We start from the raw sequence: 17,522 nt of genomic DNA, 5'->3' as shown, positions 1-17,522 counted from the left end.
TGTGGTTTTGCAGTTGATTACAAGCTGCTTTTCCAGATGGAGACCCTCTCCTAGCAGCTGTCTCTGCAGTACCCTCATCTGCAGCCATCTAGGAAGACTTTAGGGCAGCTCCCTCTACAGCCTCAAAGTAAACTGTTGAGAAGGAGCAGAATGTTGTCATGCAGTGACAGAAGTGGCTTGTAAAGGTACAAATTGCCAGCTTCCAACTGTGCTGGTATTCTGAAGTGATTTCTGGTTTCTTTGATAGTTCTTTGGAGCCATAAAAAAAAATGAGTCTTGTTTTCTTGATATTTCCATATGAAACCCTGATTTTGGTTGTACCTTTCAGAAATCATTTGGCTGAAAGTAGAGAGGAATTGTTGGTTGGAAAGAAAAAAGAGAGGGGAAGAGCAGGAGATTGAGTAGAGGAAAAGGCTAAACTAGAAAGATATTTTCAATTGTCTTATTTCTTTCCTAAATCTTGCCTATGTGATATGAAAGGAGGATAATGACATAAAGATGATGATAATAGGAAATTCAAACACAGCTCCCCATTGCAGTTGCAATCCATCTCCCAGTGTCTTTATAGAGTTGGGAGGATGATGCTCACAGAGCTGCTGACATTGTTTCATCTGTCCAGGGTACCTGGCCATGCTCTTTTTTATTAACAAATGTTTCAGGGCTCTGTCACCAGGTGTGTTCCCAAGAGGATATTCATGTAATTAGCAGAAGAGCTGTTTTTAATTTACTGAGTCCTTTTTTCTCTCTCATTTCCTTTTTCCCAGGGCAGTACTGAAGCAGAGAGGTACAAGGGGCACAATATCAGCAACTCTCCTGTGGTCCAGAAAGTCATTTTTATTCTAGTTGAGACCTGCCAGTACATGTCCTGTCTGTGTCATTACAGCCTCAGCAGAGCAGCAGAGAGGCGTAATGAGGGCAAAGATCATTTCTGCTTCCAATTTGTGCAGCAGCACGGCGTATGTGCTTGTCATGAATAGCTGAAATCCACATTGTTTCAGGACTGTTTTGAAATCTGCACTGAACTGAGGCCTTGCCAAGGAAAGGAGAAGTTTTGTGAGTATAAATAAGGCTGCAGCTGAGGTGCTGACACACACAAGTGAGGTGCTGTATCACAGCCCACTGCAGCCTTTCGCTGGTACCTCGGCACTTTGCCAAAAGCTGTGAGTGCTGAGCTGGAGCAATGCTGTGTCCTTGGAGCACTGAGTGCTCGTGGAGTGCACTCTGCTGATGAAGGCTGACCTCCTCACCCTCACACACAGCCCCAGCAGCTCTGCTCCTGTGCGCTGGCTCAGCCTTGTTTGCAAAGCTTTGTGCACACCTGTTAGCTGAAGACTTGTTTTAATGGCCTCAGTTGCTGCACTCATCCTGTTCTTTTGATGGATGACCCAAACTGCTGGTTAATTAGCAGGAGAGCCACTGAGGGCACATCCACAGGAGCAGGTAATTATGACCAGCAGGTAGCTGTGGAGGAAGGTTTAGTCCCCTCGTGTCTGGGTTATATAAATTGTTGTGATGCAGTTCCCAGCAACGCATCTGTTACAGAATCTTGAGCAGCTGGCGTAGTGTGTGGAGAGTCCCAGCAGGACAGCAGAAGCAGTTGGATGTGTTTATTTTATGAAATGCTCGTGTCAGTAGCAGCAGAAGCATCCAAGTAACATTGTTTTCTACAGTGCAGGATCTCAGACAGCCCTTCCCTGACACATTGACAGTTGAACATCCGGAGCAGGGAGCGAAGGAGCAAAGACTGTGCCTGTAACAAGGTCAGCGGTTTCGCTGCTCACATGTTTTGCCTCGCAGGGCTGGGTTGTGCTGGTGCTTGTGAAGTGTCTTAACTGAGATGCTAAACATTCCTAAAGCATTGTTTTATTCTCTGATGTCTCGTGCCTGGAAGCTGGAGAGCAATTGTAAACAGCAAATGTCAAAGCACTGAGGTGAGGGTATTCACTTGTTTGTTAGGTTTAATAAAGGCGATGGATGTTTGGTGCTGCTATTACAAAGGATGGATTTAAATAATCTCTGAAGCTCTTTGTCTCTCGATTTCATCAATTATTGCTTTATTAGTACTGGTTTTCCCACTGCTGGTGCTCAGTCCAAAATGAGAGCTCTCTTTTCCAAAGCTTCTTTAGGTATTTTTTCTGCATTAGATTCTGGAGGGAAAGATGACCAAGGTGAAACTGTACATTTTTGTAACTCATTAAAAAGTCTGTGTCTGGTAATTAAATAACGAGGGTAAGTATAATCATAAGGCATTAAAGAGTTAGGTTAAGTTAATAGCACCTTTTTCTTCCTTTCTTTTGCACTCTGTGCCTCACTGATTTATTTCTAATGCTCTCAGTCTCAGATTGTGCACCGGGGTGTGAAGAGATGGACTGACTCTCTGGAGCTCCAGCAGAGCGGCTCCAAGCTGTCCCTTCATTTCAGCCAGGTGACCCTGCGGAGAGGAGGGTGAGGATGAGCCAGCCCGGCCTCCGGCATTTCTCCCGAAGAGCCCCGGGGCGGGGTGGCCATCGCCGGTATGGGCCCTGCCCTGGCGTGTCCTGGGGAAAGGCCGGAGTGGGAGTCAGCCCTTGCACCGAGACATTATGGAGATGGCGGAGTTCCAGAGAAGGGAGCGGAGCTGGGGAAGGCTCTGCAGCACGGGGGAGATGAGCACTGAGGGGGCTCAGCCTGGGGAGGATCAGGGGCACCTTATTGCTCCCAAGAGCTCCTGACAAGAGGGGCACGGTGATCCCCACCCTTTATTGCTCTCCAGAGTTCCCTGACAGGAGGGCACGGTGATCCCCACCATTTTTGTTCTCTACAGCTCCCTGACAGGAGGGACAGCTTGATCTCCACCCTTATTGCTCTCTAGAACTCTCTGACAGGAGGGGCAGGGTGATCCCCACCATTATTGCTCTCTACAGTTCCCTGACAGGAGGGGCAGGGTGATCCCCACCATTATTGCTCTCTGCAGCTCCTGACAGGAGGGGCAGGGTGATCCCCACCATTTTTGCTCTCTAGAGCTCCCTCACAGGAGGGGCAGCCGGGTGGGGATCAGGCTCTTGTCCCAGGAAACCAGCGACAGGACGAGAGGGCTCAGCCTTAAGCTGGACCAGTGGAGTTCAAGTTGCGCATTAGGAGGAATTTCTTCCCATTGGAATGGGCTGCCCAAGGCGGTGGTGGAGTCACTATCTCTGGAGGTGTTTAAGGAAAGACGGGATGTGGCACCCAGTGCCACAGCGGTGTTCGGTCGTGGTTGGAATCGAAAATCTCAGAAATCTTTCCCAACCCGACAGACCCTTGAATGAGTAACACGCTCAGTGCGCAGGGCCAGCGCTCCCTCAGCGCCCGCCCCTCCCTCAGCGCCCGCCCCTCAGCGCCTTCCCGCCCCTCCGCGGGGGCGGGGCCGTGCGCAGCGCCGTGCGCAGCCCCACGTGACTGGCGGGAAGCCGCGAGGGGCGGGGCGAGCCCGTTCAGGCCCCGTCCCCCGCACGGGGTGGGCGGGGCGTGCGGCAGCGCAGGCGCAGTGCGCGCTCCGGCCGGCCCGGCTGCGGGGAGCCGGAAGCGCCGGGCGGGGCGGCCGCCATGGGGCTCTTCGGGAAGACCCCCGAGAAGCCGCCCAAGGAGCTGGTGAGGGGCCGGAGCCGCCGCGCGGGCCCGGGGGCTGCTGAGGAGCCGGGAGTTTGAGGGGGGAGTGGCGGCAGGGCCGGGTGGCGTTGCTGTGGCCTCGGGCGGGGACTGCGGAGGGGCCGGGCTCGGCCTGGCTCTGGCGGAGGCGGCACCCGGGCCGGGACCGGGCCCTGAGACCTCAGAGAGCCTCCCGGTGTCTGGAGGGGCCTGCAGGGAACCGGGAGGGGCTCTTTGTGAGGAAGTGGAGTGGCGGGACAAGGGGTACAAGTTGATAGAGGGGAAATTCAGGTTAGATCCTGAGATGAAATTCCTCCCTGCGAGCGTGGTGAGACCCTGGAACGGGTTACCCATGGAAGCTGTGGCTGCCCCATCCCTGGAAATGTTCAAAGCCAAGCTGGATAAGGCCTGGAGCAAGCTGGTCTAGTGGAAGGTGTCCCTGCCATAGCAGAGGTTGGAGCTATGTGGTCTGTAAGGCTCCTTCCAGCCCCCTGATATTCTATGATTCGATGATTTTAGCTCCTCTTGCAGACACAGCTTTAAAGTTTGGAAACAGTAGCTGAGATGTTGGGACTTGTGGGGGGAAGATGAGTCTGTAGATAAACCGTGTGTCCAGGAACAGTTTTCTGCTGTCACAGTGGAATGAAATAATCAAGTCACTGGTGGATTTCACTGTTGCCTTTCATAAGTAGCTATGAATGAGTTAGTGAAAAAACCTGCTGTTTGCTGAGAGGAAGATCATACATTAGAAAAGCAGCAGGGAGAAGAATGACAGGCGCACAAGTTGAAGTTTATTCAAGCTGCAGTGTCACAGATGTTCCCTGGTGCTTTGTAGCAGCTGAGTCCAGGGGAGCAGGCTATGCCTGTTGCTGGTGGGGTGAGAGAATCAGATGAGGAATGTGCCTTTGGGAGTGCCCTTCCCCTCCTCCCTGCCTGTGGCAGAGCTCTGTGTGGGCTGGGTCAGAGTGCTGGGCTCCTGAGGGTGGCACAGGAGGAGCTGGGGCTGGGGGCTGCTGCTCTCAGGGTGGGTGAGCTGTGGCACCCACACGTGTGCTTGTGCTGCACTCAGGGGTTCTCACCTCCTGCCTGAGGGCTGCTCTTGCTCTTTTGCCTTCCCTCACTGCTGAGCTTGCCATGTTCTCCAGTAGCACAGAGCCTGTGGGGATCTTGGAGGATGGTGCCAGCCCCCTTGAACCTTCTTTTGGTGCACAGCAACAGGACAAGCAGCAGTGGCCGTAAAATAAACCACAATAACTTCCACCTTTACATGAGGAAAGGCTTCTTTCTGCTGAGGGTGGAACAGCTGTGGGGTCTCCCTCTCTGGAGCCATTCCAAAGCCACCTGGACACGTTCCTGTGTCACCTGCTCTGGGTGACCCTGCCTTGGCAGGGGGTTTCATCTCCAGAGATCCCTTCCTAAGCCAATGATTCTTTGCAGAAAACCCTGCAAAGGCAGCATGGGACAGGTGGAGGGAAGGGTGACAAGAGTCCTCTTGCTGTCATGAGCACTCCCTGGGGGTGCAGGCTGGCATTCACAGGCCTAACACTGATACTGAGACACCCAGTATTAGTTAAAAATTCCTTTCCTCCTGTACCTAAGTGCAGCTGATTTTCCTAACTGCTTTTTCTTTCCTTTTAGAAGGAAGAAGCAGTAGCTGTTTGTGCATCCTGCTGGAGTCTGCCAGCAGCTGGGCTCAGATGCAGTCCCTGAGCAGGGCTAGGGGAGCCATCCAAGCACTGCAGGAGGGGGATGAGGAAGGGGTGAGATTTTGGTGATGGCAATGATTTGCCCTCAGTTCTTTTGTCTGCCCACTCTGGGTGTGAGATAATTTATTTATGATCAATACAAGGCAGATATCTTCAGCCCTTGTGAAGAGCTGGTGATGCACTCCAGCCTGTCTAAAGCTGGGGATTTGTTGTACTTTTAATGCCATGTCTGGATTGTTTGAAGTTAAAAAGTGGGTTTTCCTCCTGTGTGGTGTGAGTTCAGCTGGAGTGCTTTGCTGGCTGATTCTGGAATGGTGCAGTGCTGTGAGGGTGATGTTTTTGTTTAGATCAGGAGTGGAGCAGAATTGTTTCATCAGCCTGGAGCTGTGCTCAGGGTAGTTCTCTCTGCTCAGCTGGACCTCATACATTGCTGCCTGTGCCATGGTGTGTGCATGTCCCTGGGTGAGGTGGGCAGTGTGGCTTCCTTACAGCTCAACACACCGCTGGCCTGGAGCAGAGTCATGGGATTGCCTCCTCCTCTCACACAGAGCAGGAGAAGGGAAGGCACAAACACCCAGCTGTGCCTTTGGGGCAGTCAGGTCAAACCCCTGGCAGTGCTGGGGATGAGTTTGCTGCTGTCAGAGTGAGCAGGTTTTGATGCCAGCACACAGCCAGTCTGATTTAATGGGGTGTTTGTGCTGGGCTGGGCACCCCAGAGACAGAAGCTGCAAATCCTGCTGTGGTTCACTTGGCAGTTGCTGATTGTGCTGGTCCATTGAGGTTTGTTGTGTGTTGGTTTGTTGTAGAATACAAGTTGTGGAGCAAATCTCTGGCAGGTGTGACCTTTGAGGCCAGCCAGAGCTCTGTCGTGTTTCTCTCAGTCTCTCCCCTCTGCTTTTTCCCTCTCCTGTAGTCCACACTCTAGAAGGGACCTTTTCAGCTTTCTGTCAGGCTGAGGAGTGACTCTCCATGATGTTACCTCCCCTGAAGGTAACATCTGAAGAGCAAGAGGGGAGGCTGCACTCAGTTCTGGGTTTGGGGCTTTTTACCTGTAAACCCAGGGTCTAACTAAAGGTACAGGAGCTTTGTGAAACCTGCACCTCTGCAGGGTTTTGGGTTGTATGTGGGGGTTTTTAAGCTGATTTTGTGCTTGGGCACCTCAAATGATGGTTTTTGTCTGCAGTCAAAACATAGTCCTGTCCACCATGACCAAGAGAAAGCCTTTTGAGACTGGTGAAAGTCTAATAAATCTGTTGCTCTGCTGGGTTTGTGCACCAAAGAGAACTTGCTTTACAAGTTTTCATTGCACAAGTTCTCCTCACTCTCTTCCCTGGATGGTCAGGGCAAGTGGAGCTCCCAGGGTGAGCCACAGGATCTGGAACAGAGAGATCTTGGCAGGTGCCAGGAGGGAGCTGCCAAAGGAGTGGCTGTGTTTGAACAGCACCAAAGGCAGGGGAAGGGAAGCTGGAGGGCAGAGAGACCTGAGCAAGGGGGAGGAACCAGCAGGAACCTCAAAATGTTGAGCAATGCAAGACTGGGAGGGATGTGCAGCCTGGGGCTGGCTGGGCACCAGCTCTGCAGGAAGGGATCTGCTTTCCCATGGATAATAAATGAGTTCTGAGCTCCCAGTGCACCTCTGCAGCAGTGAGGGCAAACAGGGGGTGTTGGGGGGCTGTGGGCACAGTGCTGAGTGCTCTGTCACTGTGCTGCTCAGCAAAGAGGCCACAGCTGCACAAGTGTCCCAGTGTGGGCACCCAGCTCAGGGGGGATCTCTGCAAGCTGGGCAAGGGTGGCAGAGGCTGCACAAGTGTCCCAGTGTGGGCACCCAGCTCAGGAGGGATCTCTGCAAGCTGGGCAAGGGTGGCAGAGGCTGCACAAGTGTCCCAGTGTGGGCACCCAGCTCAGGAAAGATCTCTGCAAGCTGGGCAAGGGTGGCAGAGGCTGCAGAAATGTCCCAGTGTGGGCACCCAGCTCAGGAGGGATCTCTGCAAGCTGGGCAAGGGTGGCAGAGGCTGCACAAGTGTCCCAGTGTGGGCACCCAGCTCAGGGAGGATCTCTGCAAGCTAAGGAAGGGTGGCAGAGGCAATCAGGATGGAGGAGGCTGGAGCCTGTGGTGCAGGAGGAGTGGCTGTGGGAACTGGGCTCATTTTGGCTTGGAGAAGGTGGAGGAGGGAAGATTTAAAGCCTCTCACTGCCTCTCTGGGGTTGTGGCCAAGGCACAGACAGGTACCTCTGGGGTGGGGGGCTACAGCCACAGCTGGCCAGAGGAGGGTTTTGAATGGAACGTGAAAGGCCAGCTTGGATGGAGCTCTAAGCAATCTGGTGCAGTGGAAGGTGGAAATTTCACTGGAAATATTTGGTCTTTAAGGTTCCTTCCAAGTCAAACCATTCCAGGATTCTCAGAGGAAAAGTCTTCACCACCCAGGAGTAATTTCAGTGCATCTGCTCAAAATGGCTGTGAAGTCTCTGCCCTCAGACAGTGTCAAAACTCCATGGGTGAGACCTGAACAACCTGTCTGAGCTCTGAACTTGATCCTGCTTTGAGCTGGGCTGGCTTGGAGACCTGCTGGAGATCTGACTGAAATGGGCAGTGGCACCCTTGGGGCTGTCTTGTGTGCCAAAGTCTGTCCCTTGTGCTGAAACCCCCTGGGGCAGTTCCCTGTGTGAGCATCTGACTCCCAGCTCACATCCTGCAGTCATTGAAGAGTTTTGGTTGGAGGGGATCTATAAAGGTCCTCCTTAACAAATTGTCTGAACATGAAGAGCAGTGCAGTAATTGATGGTATCTCTGCAATGTTTGGGGGTTTTATCATTTGAATAATGAAATATTTTAACATCACTCATGACTTGCAGCTCATGCAATTTGAAGTGCTGCTTTTGATACTGAATGTTTAAGTTACATGAAAGTATAAAAGCATAGTTTTGAAGTTGGAATTTCAAGTAACTCTCACTTTCTCTTTTTAAGGTCAATGAATGGTCCTTGAAGATAAGGAAAGAAATGAGAGTGATAGACAGACAGATCAGAGGTTTGTACTTGTGTCTCATGTTCTGTTTTTACTCTCCTTGTGTGTCTTCAAGGTTTTTTTTTTACTTTAATTGAGGCAGGCTGTGAAATTTAATAACTTGGGGTAGCCTGTCACATCTGGAGTAAAGGAAGATAAATGTGATCCTGGGCCAGACTCAGTCTGTGTTACAAAATGATGTTGCTGTGAAATTATCCTAGGAACATTTTCAAAAGAACGTGAATATTTCATGCTCCCAGTAACACATAATGCTCTTAAATCCCTTTGGATAACGTGTGTTAGACTTATTATCCAGAATTTCACCAACACTGATTTAATGAGTAGTATCATGTGGTATATAATTCCACATACAGACAGTTCAGCTGGCATGTACTGGTGTGAAAGTGCACATGCCAAGCAAAAGTAGCTTGCTGTCAGCTTGGAAAAATTGCAAACAGAAGAAAAGAAGGAAAAAAAAAGGATTTTCTGTGTGTGGGTGTTTTGGTATTAAATAATGAGCATTGCATCTGCTGCACTGATAATTGCCCATAAAATAAAGTACAGAATATCTTGGTGCCAGGATTTCATATTTTACCGAGGGTCACCTATGGATTGGTTGTGCTGGACACTTGCCAGGCTAGCAGGCTGCTCCTGAAGGATGGCAGCCAAGAGCCACAAAAGGTTTCCTCAGAAGTTCCTCACTGCAGTTGGATTCTGCCATGCCCTCCTGTTCCACCTGAGCCTGACACAGGAAATCCCTGCCATCTCTAAGGAAGGATGCTGAGCTGGAACCTGTTTTGGTTTCCTTGGGGAAAGCTGTGCTGGATGTGTTTGAACAAGGCAACACTGGATCCACCTGGGATGAGCTGAGTGGGCTTGGATCACTTGAGCACTTGGCTTGAGAGTCAGCAGAGTTACTGAAATAGCAACACACTCTCTGAAACCATCTGTTGTGGGACTCTGGCTGCTGTAGTGATTTCTCTTTGGGGTAGGTTGGTTTTCAGGGCCTGGAAGGTTTGGAGAGATGAAAGGTATCCTTGTTACTTCAGAATTGAAATTTTTGAGTAGATAGAGTTGGAGTAACACAGTAACTTTGTGTTTTGCTGAGCTGTGAGTCCCTCTCAGGTGCTTGGGGCTGTTTTGTGCCTCTTGTGCTGCAGAGGCACTGGGGAGGTGACTTTGGCTCCCTTGAGGAGTGTGGCTGGCACTGCCCTTCAGAGATGGAGTTGGCAGTTCCTGCATCCTTGTGCCACTGATCCCATACCCAGCACCTGCTGCCAGTGAGAGCATTGGGGCAGGCCCTGCACAATCCTTGGGCTTGTTTTCAGCCTGCCAGAGTGAGTGCTGTAATTCTCAGTGCTGCTGGGTTCTTCTGGTGCTTTCTGTTTCCTGCTGGAGCACTTCAGCCCTTTCTTACCTGGGACTCAGTCCCATGTCTGACACACAAATGTCTTCAGCTTTGTGGTGTTTCTGAAAATAATAGTGGGAAAGCAGCAAAGGTTTGTTTTTCTGATTATAATCCTACAGCTTTCTGCCAGTCCTTTAAGGTAAAAAACCTCAGTGAATGATACTGAGAGAATGACTGGTCTTGAGTACAGGGTGCATCAACTCCCACCTGAGCAGCTGTGTTGAGGTCTCCAAGTTAGCCTGAGCCAGAAAGTGTGTGTTGGTGCCTTTGGTTTTATAAAAGGGCAGCTTCTGATTCTTCCAATGTATAACTTTGTCTGGCATAAGTCAAGAAGACTCAAAGCTAAATCTGAGCAGAGGCTTTCTTTGAAAAAATTGTTCTTGTGGTCATTTCAATCAACTCTTTGCAGGAAGGTGAGGAACCCTTACTATCTGAAGTCTTTATTTACTTTAGGATAATTTTTCTTGTGGACTCTGAGATCCACATTTCATCAGTGACTAATTTATTGCTGAGTCTGGAAAAGAAAGGAGATTGATATTGTCCTGCTTACTCTTGCACTTTTTACTCTGGGCTTTTTGGATTACCTGGCTCCTGCTGTTCACAGCCAGTGTTACCTGGCAGGGCAGAACTGTCAGCAGTCACACCAGATTTGCTGGAGAAACCACTGGTATTTAAGAATTTTAATAGTTCAAATCCAGCCATGCTGGATTTGCTCTTTGCTCATGCTTAGTTCAGTATTCCCATTTAACACACTCTTAAAAAAAAAGCTGTTGAACAAAGCTGGATGCCAGGAGAGTTTGAACAGGAAGTTATTTTGAAGTTGTGAGTCAAGTCTTCCTCTCAGAGTGCTGTGTTCTTGCAGGACCTTTTTGCTTTGTAAGCCCTTAGTCAGCTCAGCATCATGGACTGATATTCTCAGACAGTCCTTTAGAGCTCTCTTGACTGCAAAGGAAATTACAGAGCTGGGTGTTCAGTAATGAGAATTTTCCTATTAAGATTTAGCTGAATTAATCAGCTGACATGTAAATCAGCCTAGAACAAGGCAACAGAGGGAATCTGAAATCAAGCAGAAACAATTCTTTGCATTAGAAACACAGCTCAACAAATGGCTGATTTCTCTTCTATATCCTTAGGAGTTGGTCACTGTTTGCTGTGTTTCTCTGTGCTCCAGATATCCAGAGGGAAGAGGAGAAGGTGAAGAGGTCCATAAAGGATGCTGCCAAAAAGAACCAGAGGGATGTGTGTGTGATCCTGGCCAAGGAGCTGGTCCGCTCTCGGAGGGCTGTAAGCAAACTCTATGCATCCAAAGCTCACATGAACTCAGTTCTCATGGGCATGAAGAACCAGCTTGGTAAGAGCAAATTCTGGGCCCAAGCACTGCTCTGGCAGTAGAAGTGAGGTCTGAGGTTTCCTTGTCCAGAACCAAAATTAAATGCAGGCAGAGCTTGAATGTGGGAGCAGCTGTGCTCCTGTGGAGAGCAGCTGGTTCCTGTGGGCTTCAGGAGCCTGGGAAGATCCTCCCAGAGCTGTGAGGCTGCTGAAGTTCTGCCCCCTAACCCCAGCAGGCACAGGCAGCCACACTGTCAGAGCAGAGCCTTTGCCCCAGCCCATAAACACACACAGCTTTCACTCACTCTGAACAGCTCCACCTGCAGAACACACACACAGCACACACAGCAGAGCAGTTGTTCCAGGAGCTGCTCTCAGATGCTCTGTCCAAGCTGGCCAGACCCCTGCTACCTGCCCCAGATCTCCTTCTCTGCCTCAACTGCTGGTACCTGGCCCTGCAGGCCCCTGAGGTTTGTGTGTTCCCTGATCCACTTCAATCCTTCCCCAAACTACCTTTGGTCATTCCCCTAAGAGTCAGTTATGTTCCTGCAATCCCATTAAATATCCATTGCAAGTTTTCCCCGTGTCCAAACATGCTCTTTTCCCCTCCATCCCTGTAAGGAATCCTGCATCCCTGTAGGCAGGATTGAGTCTGCAGGATGCTCTGAGGCTGCTTCTCCAGTGCCCTGCCTGGATGGGTGTCCCACCCCGGGCTCTGAAGAAGTCAGGGAGCTCCCAGTTTTGGTTTTTGGGGTTCCTGCCCCTCATTGTCCCCTGCATCCTTGCTGGTTCCCTGTTTGCTGGGATGAGCTGCTCAGCAGATGATGTGACAGCTCTCCTCAGAGCCTGAGGGTTCCAGTGGGGTGAGAATCACATTGAGCTCACAGCAGCTGGGAGCACATTCTTAGTGTGCATTTCTAACAGTTGGAATGCATTCCTGATACCCCTGTGTCCTGGTGGAGCCTGTGTCCCTGATTGTGACAGGATCTGTCACAGGAGTAGAATTCTCTTCATCTTGTAGATGTTGCTTCCCTAGCAAGAGTCTGGGGGCATTCACCAACACCTGCATGGGGATGGGGCAGCAGTGCTTGATTTCTTAGTCTGGATGAACCCTTTTGCCCCTTGACTTAACACCCATGTTCTGTAAACCCTCCCTGGTCCTTTGTGTTCTTCCAGAATCAGCAGATTTCCCTTGTTCCTTATCCACATCAGAAATCTGTTAAAATATATTTCCTGCAGAGTTTTCCATAGCTGGAAGCAGTCCAGCCTGTAACAAGCAGAGCAGAAAGCTGTAAAGACAGGAGAAGACTTGGTGGAGATGAACAAGCTGCTGAAATGTCAAAGCATTTCCTCCACCCCAGCATCATCCCAGTAGGTTTTAATGTTGGATGAGTGATAAAACAGGAAGTCACACTGTAAGGGTAATTTTATGATGCTTCAAATGTGGCTCCCCGTGCACCTCACTCAGGAAAGGAAGGTTGGACCATCCTTGCACCTGAAGGTGTCCCTTAAAAGGAAAAACTCAAAACTGCCTCCTCCTTATCACCACTGCCAGCATCTTCATCTTCCTGGGAGTGTTCTGATACACTTAGATAGGAAATATGCAGGAATCTAGAATTCAGTCTGGGGTTTGTTTGAGAAATGACCACTCAAGGCAAGGTGTCTGTTAGTTTGTTACAAGTGTAGCCCTTTTAAATTACTAAAATGAAAAATAATATGTGCTGTACCTTCATTTTGCTTCATTAAGGAGTGGCCATTTTATATCCAAACAGGTAAGTTCTCCATGTCCAGGAAGCTGCAAAGCTAGATGGCAGAATTCAAAAAACTTCCAAGCACCCTTAATTACTGCTTTTTGATCTTGGTATATCAATACATGTGAGGAGAGCTTCTAAGTTAGAATAAGTTGGAAAGAGTATTGTTAAATTCAGTTTAAACAAGCTTATTTGTGGCTTGTCTGCTTCAGTATTAATGTTGTAGTTTACTCTTTGCTGTGGAACTTTGCAGCAGAACTTGTGCCAGGGCTGGTTTCAGTGGCTGTGTCAGGCAGGAGATCCTGGTTCAGCAGTCACTGCTGCTGAGGGGCTGGGCAGGAGCAGCTTTTTCCTCTCTTTGCTGACCTGGGTGCAGCTGGGGTGAAATCTCTCTGCAGGCCACCTGGGCTCCTCATATAGCTTTGCTATAAATGGGACTTTTCCAGTGTGGGTAGAAGTTGGGCTTTTCCAGGAATTTAGTCAAGAGTGAAGAAATGCAATGCCTGTTTATTTTTTTAAATTGAATTGCCTAAATGTAAACAAATTTCCATGTAGAGATGATATAATTTCTCTGCTTTCAGCAGTGCATGAATTATTCTTCAAACTGTTCTGTGTCTTTCCTTCACAGCTGTCCTCAGAGTAGCAGGTTCACTGCAGAAGAGCACAGAAGTCATGAAAGCTATGCAAAATCTAGTAAAAATCCCAGAAATCCAAGCAACAATGAGGGACTTGTCCAAAGAGATGATGAAGGTAAGGTCTGGCACATGAATCAGCTTTGGGTGGGCACAAAATGTGGCTGTCCCTGAGCTGTGCAGTCCCTTGGGTGTCCCCTTTGTCACAGGGGGCTCAGGACACTCTGACTCCATGGCCAGCCTGGTGGCACAAAGAGTTTCTGGACCAACATTCCTAATAACAATTTTGAGTCAAAATTTGCAACATATGAGGAATTTATTTGCCATAGACATGTTCAAAGAAACAACAATTTTCAGGCATTTATATACACTATAACAGCCAAGATCTTTTTAACAGGCACTCCTAAAAATCTGCCCAATTTATTGCATCATGGTAGAGGTGTTTTGTTTCTTTTAATTACTAGCAGAACATCTCATCTGTCTTTGTTTAATGGGCAAGCTGAGTTTTATCCAGCTAACAGTGCTTTATTAAATGTGCTGTCCTGCTTAGACAATTACTGTTGATTAAGTTTTCTGGGGAGTACAAGCCTATGAAGTGGTTCCTTACTACATCTGCAATGTATTAATCAGATTTTCTGGGATGTATAGGCCTCTGACTCCTTAACTCTCTCAAGATACCATTCTTGTTCTATGACATCTAATTAATCTCTGGTTATATGATAACCATTAAACAATTATTTATTGAGTTTTGTTCTTCAGCTATAGATTCTCTAAGGGCTCTGGGTCCATAGAGTTCCTTTCTGCAGGTGCAGTGAGGTAATTTCTCAGGGTTTCCTACTGACACTTAGCCAATACAGATCTAAACCAATACCAGCCAAAATAACACAATCAAACATTCCTTAACTAATTAAGCTTATTACAAAATTGTTAAAGAATCACAAAACTCCTGGCTAATTCAGATATAACTCACTGTCAGTGGTTTAAAGCATCTGGCTGTGTCTCCATGTGATGGGAGTGCTCTGATTTGAAAGCATTCCCAGTCTATGTTATGACTCTTAAATCTTCAGCTACCAAAGTTGTTTTGCTTTTTCCCTTCTTACCACTCTAGACTGTTTAGTTCAAATAAGTTTATTTCTAAATAATTTTATCATTGTGCACCAGCATGGTTTGGCCATATCTAGCTTGCAAGGCCTGCAAAGGAATGATTTCAAATGCAGGTACAAAAACCAAGCTGTGTCAAAGAGCAGCTTTACAGTGTGCTGCAGAGTTCATGCTTACACTTGTATTTCACATGCTTGGAGCAGGCTGGGCTCTTGGTTTAGATGTGCAACAGCAGTAAATAACCATGGAATCATGGAATGGTTTGGGTTGGAAAGGATCTTAAAGATCATGTAATTCCAGCCCCCCTGCCATGGAAGGGACAGGAGCAGGCTGCTCAGAGCCCCATCCAACCTGGCTGGGAGCACTCCCAGGGATTGGGCATCCACAGCTTCTCTGGGGAACCTATTCCAGCTCACAGGGAAGAATTTCTTCCTAATATCTCATTTAAATCTCTCCTCTTTTGGCCACCATCTCCAGAGAGGAGAAGGTTCTCGAAACCTGGGAGGAGAAAGGGGGTGATTGACTGGGCCCAGGGAGGAAACAACTTTCACTTATAAGGGAAACCAGGGGAGGAGCAATTACACATCGGCAACTATGAATAGCAGTTGCTATAGCAACTTAGCTGACAGGCTGGCACTGGCGGGAAAAACTGGGGGAACGAAACCATTTTCCACATAATAGGGGAGAACAATACATAAATTGGGGGAATAACACAAGAAACTTAACAGCACACTACAACAACTGGGCATCCACAGCTTCTCTGGGGAACCTGTTCCAGCTCACAGGGAAGAATTTCTTCCTAATATCTCATTTAAATCTCTCCTCTTTTGGTTTAAACAACCTGAGGTTTTCAAAGTGAGAACAGGTGCCTTTAATCCTCAGTTTTCTTCCTGCTTTTCCTCTGCAGGAGAGATGTGTGCTCCTGTTACATGCCTGGATAGGCAGAACCCCATCTCCCAAGGAGAAATGAGTTTTCTTACTCTGCTGTTTCCAAGGGCATCACACGCTGCCTTGTTTATTTCTGCTAGGCTGGGATTATAGAGGAAATGCTGGAGGACACCTTTGAAGGCCTGGAGGATCAGGAGGAGATGGAGGAGGAAGCTGAGGCAGAAATTGACAAAATCCTTTTTGAAATTACAGCTGGTGAGTTTGTGGGTGCTGAGAGCCAGGTCCCTGCTCTGATCAATGAGCTGCAGCAACTGAAATCTTCATCTGTTCTGTGCTCTCCCAGGGGCATCTCTTCCCTTGGTGATGGGCAGAGAGCTCTGACAAGCTGCTTTCTCAGGGAATTGTGCCTGAGGAGGCCAGTGGGGCTCAGCAGGGCAGAACTAACATCCATCAGCTGCTCTCTGTGCACTTATGTAATTGAGGCTCTCACAGATCTGTGTGTGGCTGTGCACTGAATCCTCTTAACAAGGTGGGACTTACATGATTGGCTGGGGGTTGTTATTAATGAAACCAAGAAATGATTGTTATTAATGAAACCAGAAACTCTGCTGCACTGCCTTGAGTCAGAGGCTGTGTTGTGAGTCCTGGCAGTAACATGCTGTGTTTTGTTTGGGGGGGAAAAACCCAAAACAAACACAAAATCCCTCTTAGAGCCAAAACCACAACTTCTGCCTTCCAGCTCATGAAGTAATAATGATTTACTGGTTCAGTTATTTGACTTGGAGGATGCTCAGAACGCTCCTTTCAGCTGGATTGCTGTGATGTGGTGTGACAGAAACAAGCACGGGGCTGCATTCAGCTGCACCTTGCCCTGGTCTTTCCCTCATCCTCATGTGCTTTCTCCGTCCTGTTTCGCTGCTCCCGAGCAGCAGGGGGAGCTCCCGGGCAGCAGCAGGGTTTGGGGGAGCTGGGAGCCTCCTGGCAGAGGGGAAGGGGCACAGAGGCTGAGCTGGCAGGGCAGTGCTGCAGGACAGCCACCAGCCTGGGCTGGCCCTGGCCCTGCATTTCCATGGGCAATGACTGCTTGGGTTGTGTTAGGTGTCCCCAAAAGCCACTCATTATGACATGAAGCCCTGACACTAATGAGCCTGTTTGCTGTTGCAGGGGCCTTGGGTAAAGCTCCCAGTAAAGTGACAGATGCTCTGCCAGAGCCCGAGCCCATGGGGGCAGCAGCGGCTGCCGTGGATGAGGAGGAGGACATCGAGGCCATGCAGTCCCGGCTGGCCACCCTGAGGAGCTAGGCCCACCATGGATGTGTACAGCTGGCTTGATTTTATTCTGTCCTACCTTCAAAATGCAAAACTTTATGTATTCTTACTTATGTAATATATATATATTTTTTTTTCTTCCTGAGGATTTTTTCCTCCAAGACACTACTGTAATATACTTCTTGCAGTTTTCTGTTCAGCCCATGTTTCCTGTGGTGACATGGCAAGGGTGGTGTAATGTTATGTATTTTTAGACATAAAGTCCTGAAATATATTCTCATCTTCAAGCAGCATTTCTCTCTAACAGGCACTTTGGTTTAATCTGCTACCAAAAACCTCCAGCACTGTCAGATCTGTGTTTTCCTGAATCAATACAAATTTTATTAAAGCTGCTTCTAACACACACTGCCATGGCAGCAGTTTAGTTTGCATCACTTTGGCCTTTCACAAACAATACCCCCATCTTAACACCTCCCTTTCAGTTTTATTACACCTTTCTTTAGCACATTTAGGGCCTTCACTGCATGGTTAGAGAGAGGTTTTCAGTCTGTTCCAGCTCTGTATGGTCACAGGAGAGCCCGGCTTTGCCAAGGCCTGGCACAGTGAGGGCAGGGCAGGTGGCAGCAGTGGGAGGGGGCCCTGACTCAGCAGGCTGCTGGCAAAGCTTCCCTTGGCAGTGCCAAGGCCTCTGTGCTGCTCCAAGAGCACATTCCAGGCTCACAGGAGAGCTGTGTCTCCTCCCAAGGATGCCATGGCTCACAAAAGGCTGTTTGGAAACCAAGAATCTCTGACCCAAACCTGTCACTGCCACAGCACCTCCCCAGCAAAGGC

The 17,522-nt window shown here is 48.9% G+C and overlaps 1 protein-coding gene across 1 annotated transcript; it reads left to right on the top strand.

Moving 5' to 3' along the window:
* The first annotated feature begins 3,467 nt into the window (after positions 1 to 3,467).
* On the top strand, positions 3,468 to 17,096 carry CHMP3 (charged multivesicular body protein 3). The gene is made up of 6 exons (XM_064711991.1): positions 3,468 to 3,609; positions 8,278 to 8,338; positions 10,894 to 11,073; positions 13,431 to 13,552; positions 15,564 to 15,678; positions 16,588 to 17,096. Exons 1-6 carry the CDS (start codon positions 3,565 to 3,567, stop codon positions 16,722 to 16,724), a joined length of 660 nt encoding a protein of 219 aa, XP_064568061.1. The 5' UTR covers positions 3,468 to 3,564; the 3' UTR covers positions 16,725 to 17,096.
* The last annotated feature ends 426 nt before the right edge of the window (positions 17,097 to 17,522 follow it).

Source organism: Zonotrichia leucophrys, chromosome 4, assembly GCF_028769735.1.
Source record: "Zonotrichia leucophrys gambelii isolate GWCS_2022_RI chromosome 4, RI_Zleu_2.0, whole genome shotgun sequence".
NCBI classification, from domain to species: domain Eukaryota; kingdom Metazoa; phylum Chordata; class Aves; order Passeriformes; family Passerellidae; genus Zonotrichia; species Zonotrichia leucophrys.
The sequence above is the reverse complement of the archived record's forward strand: the minus strand, read 5'-3'. Positions and strand labels throughout refer to the sequence as shown.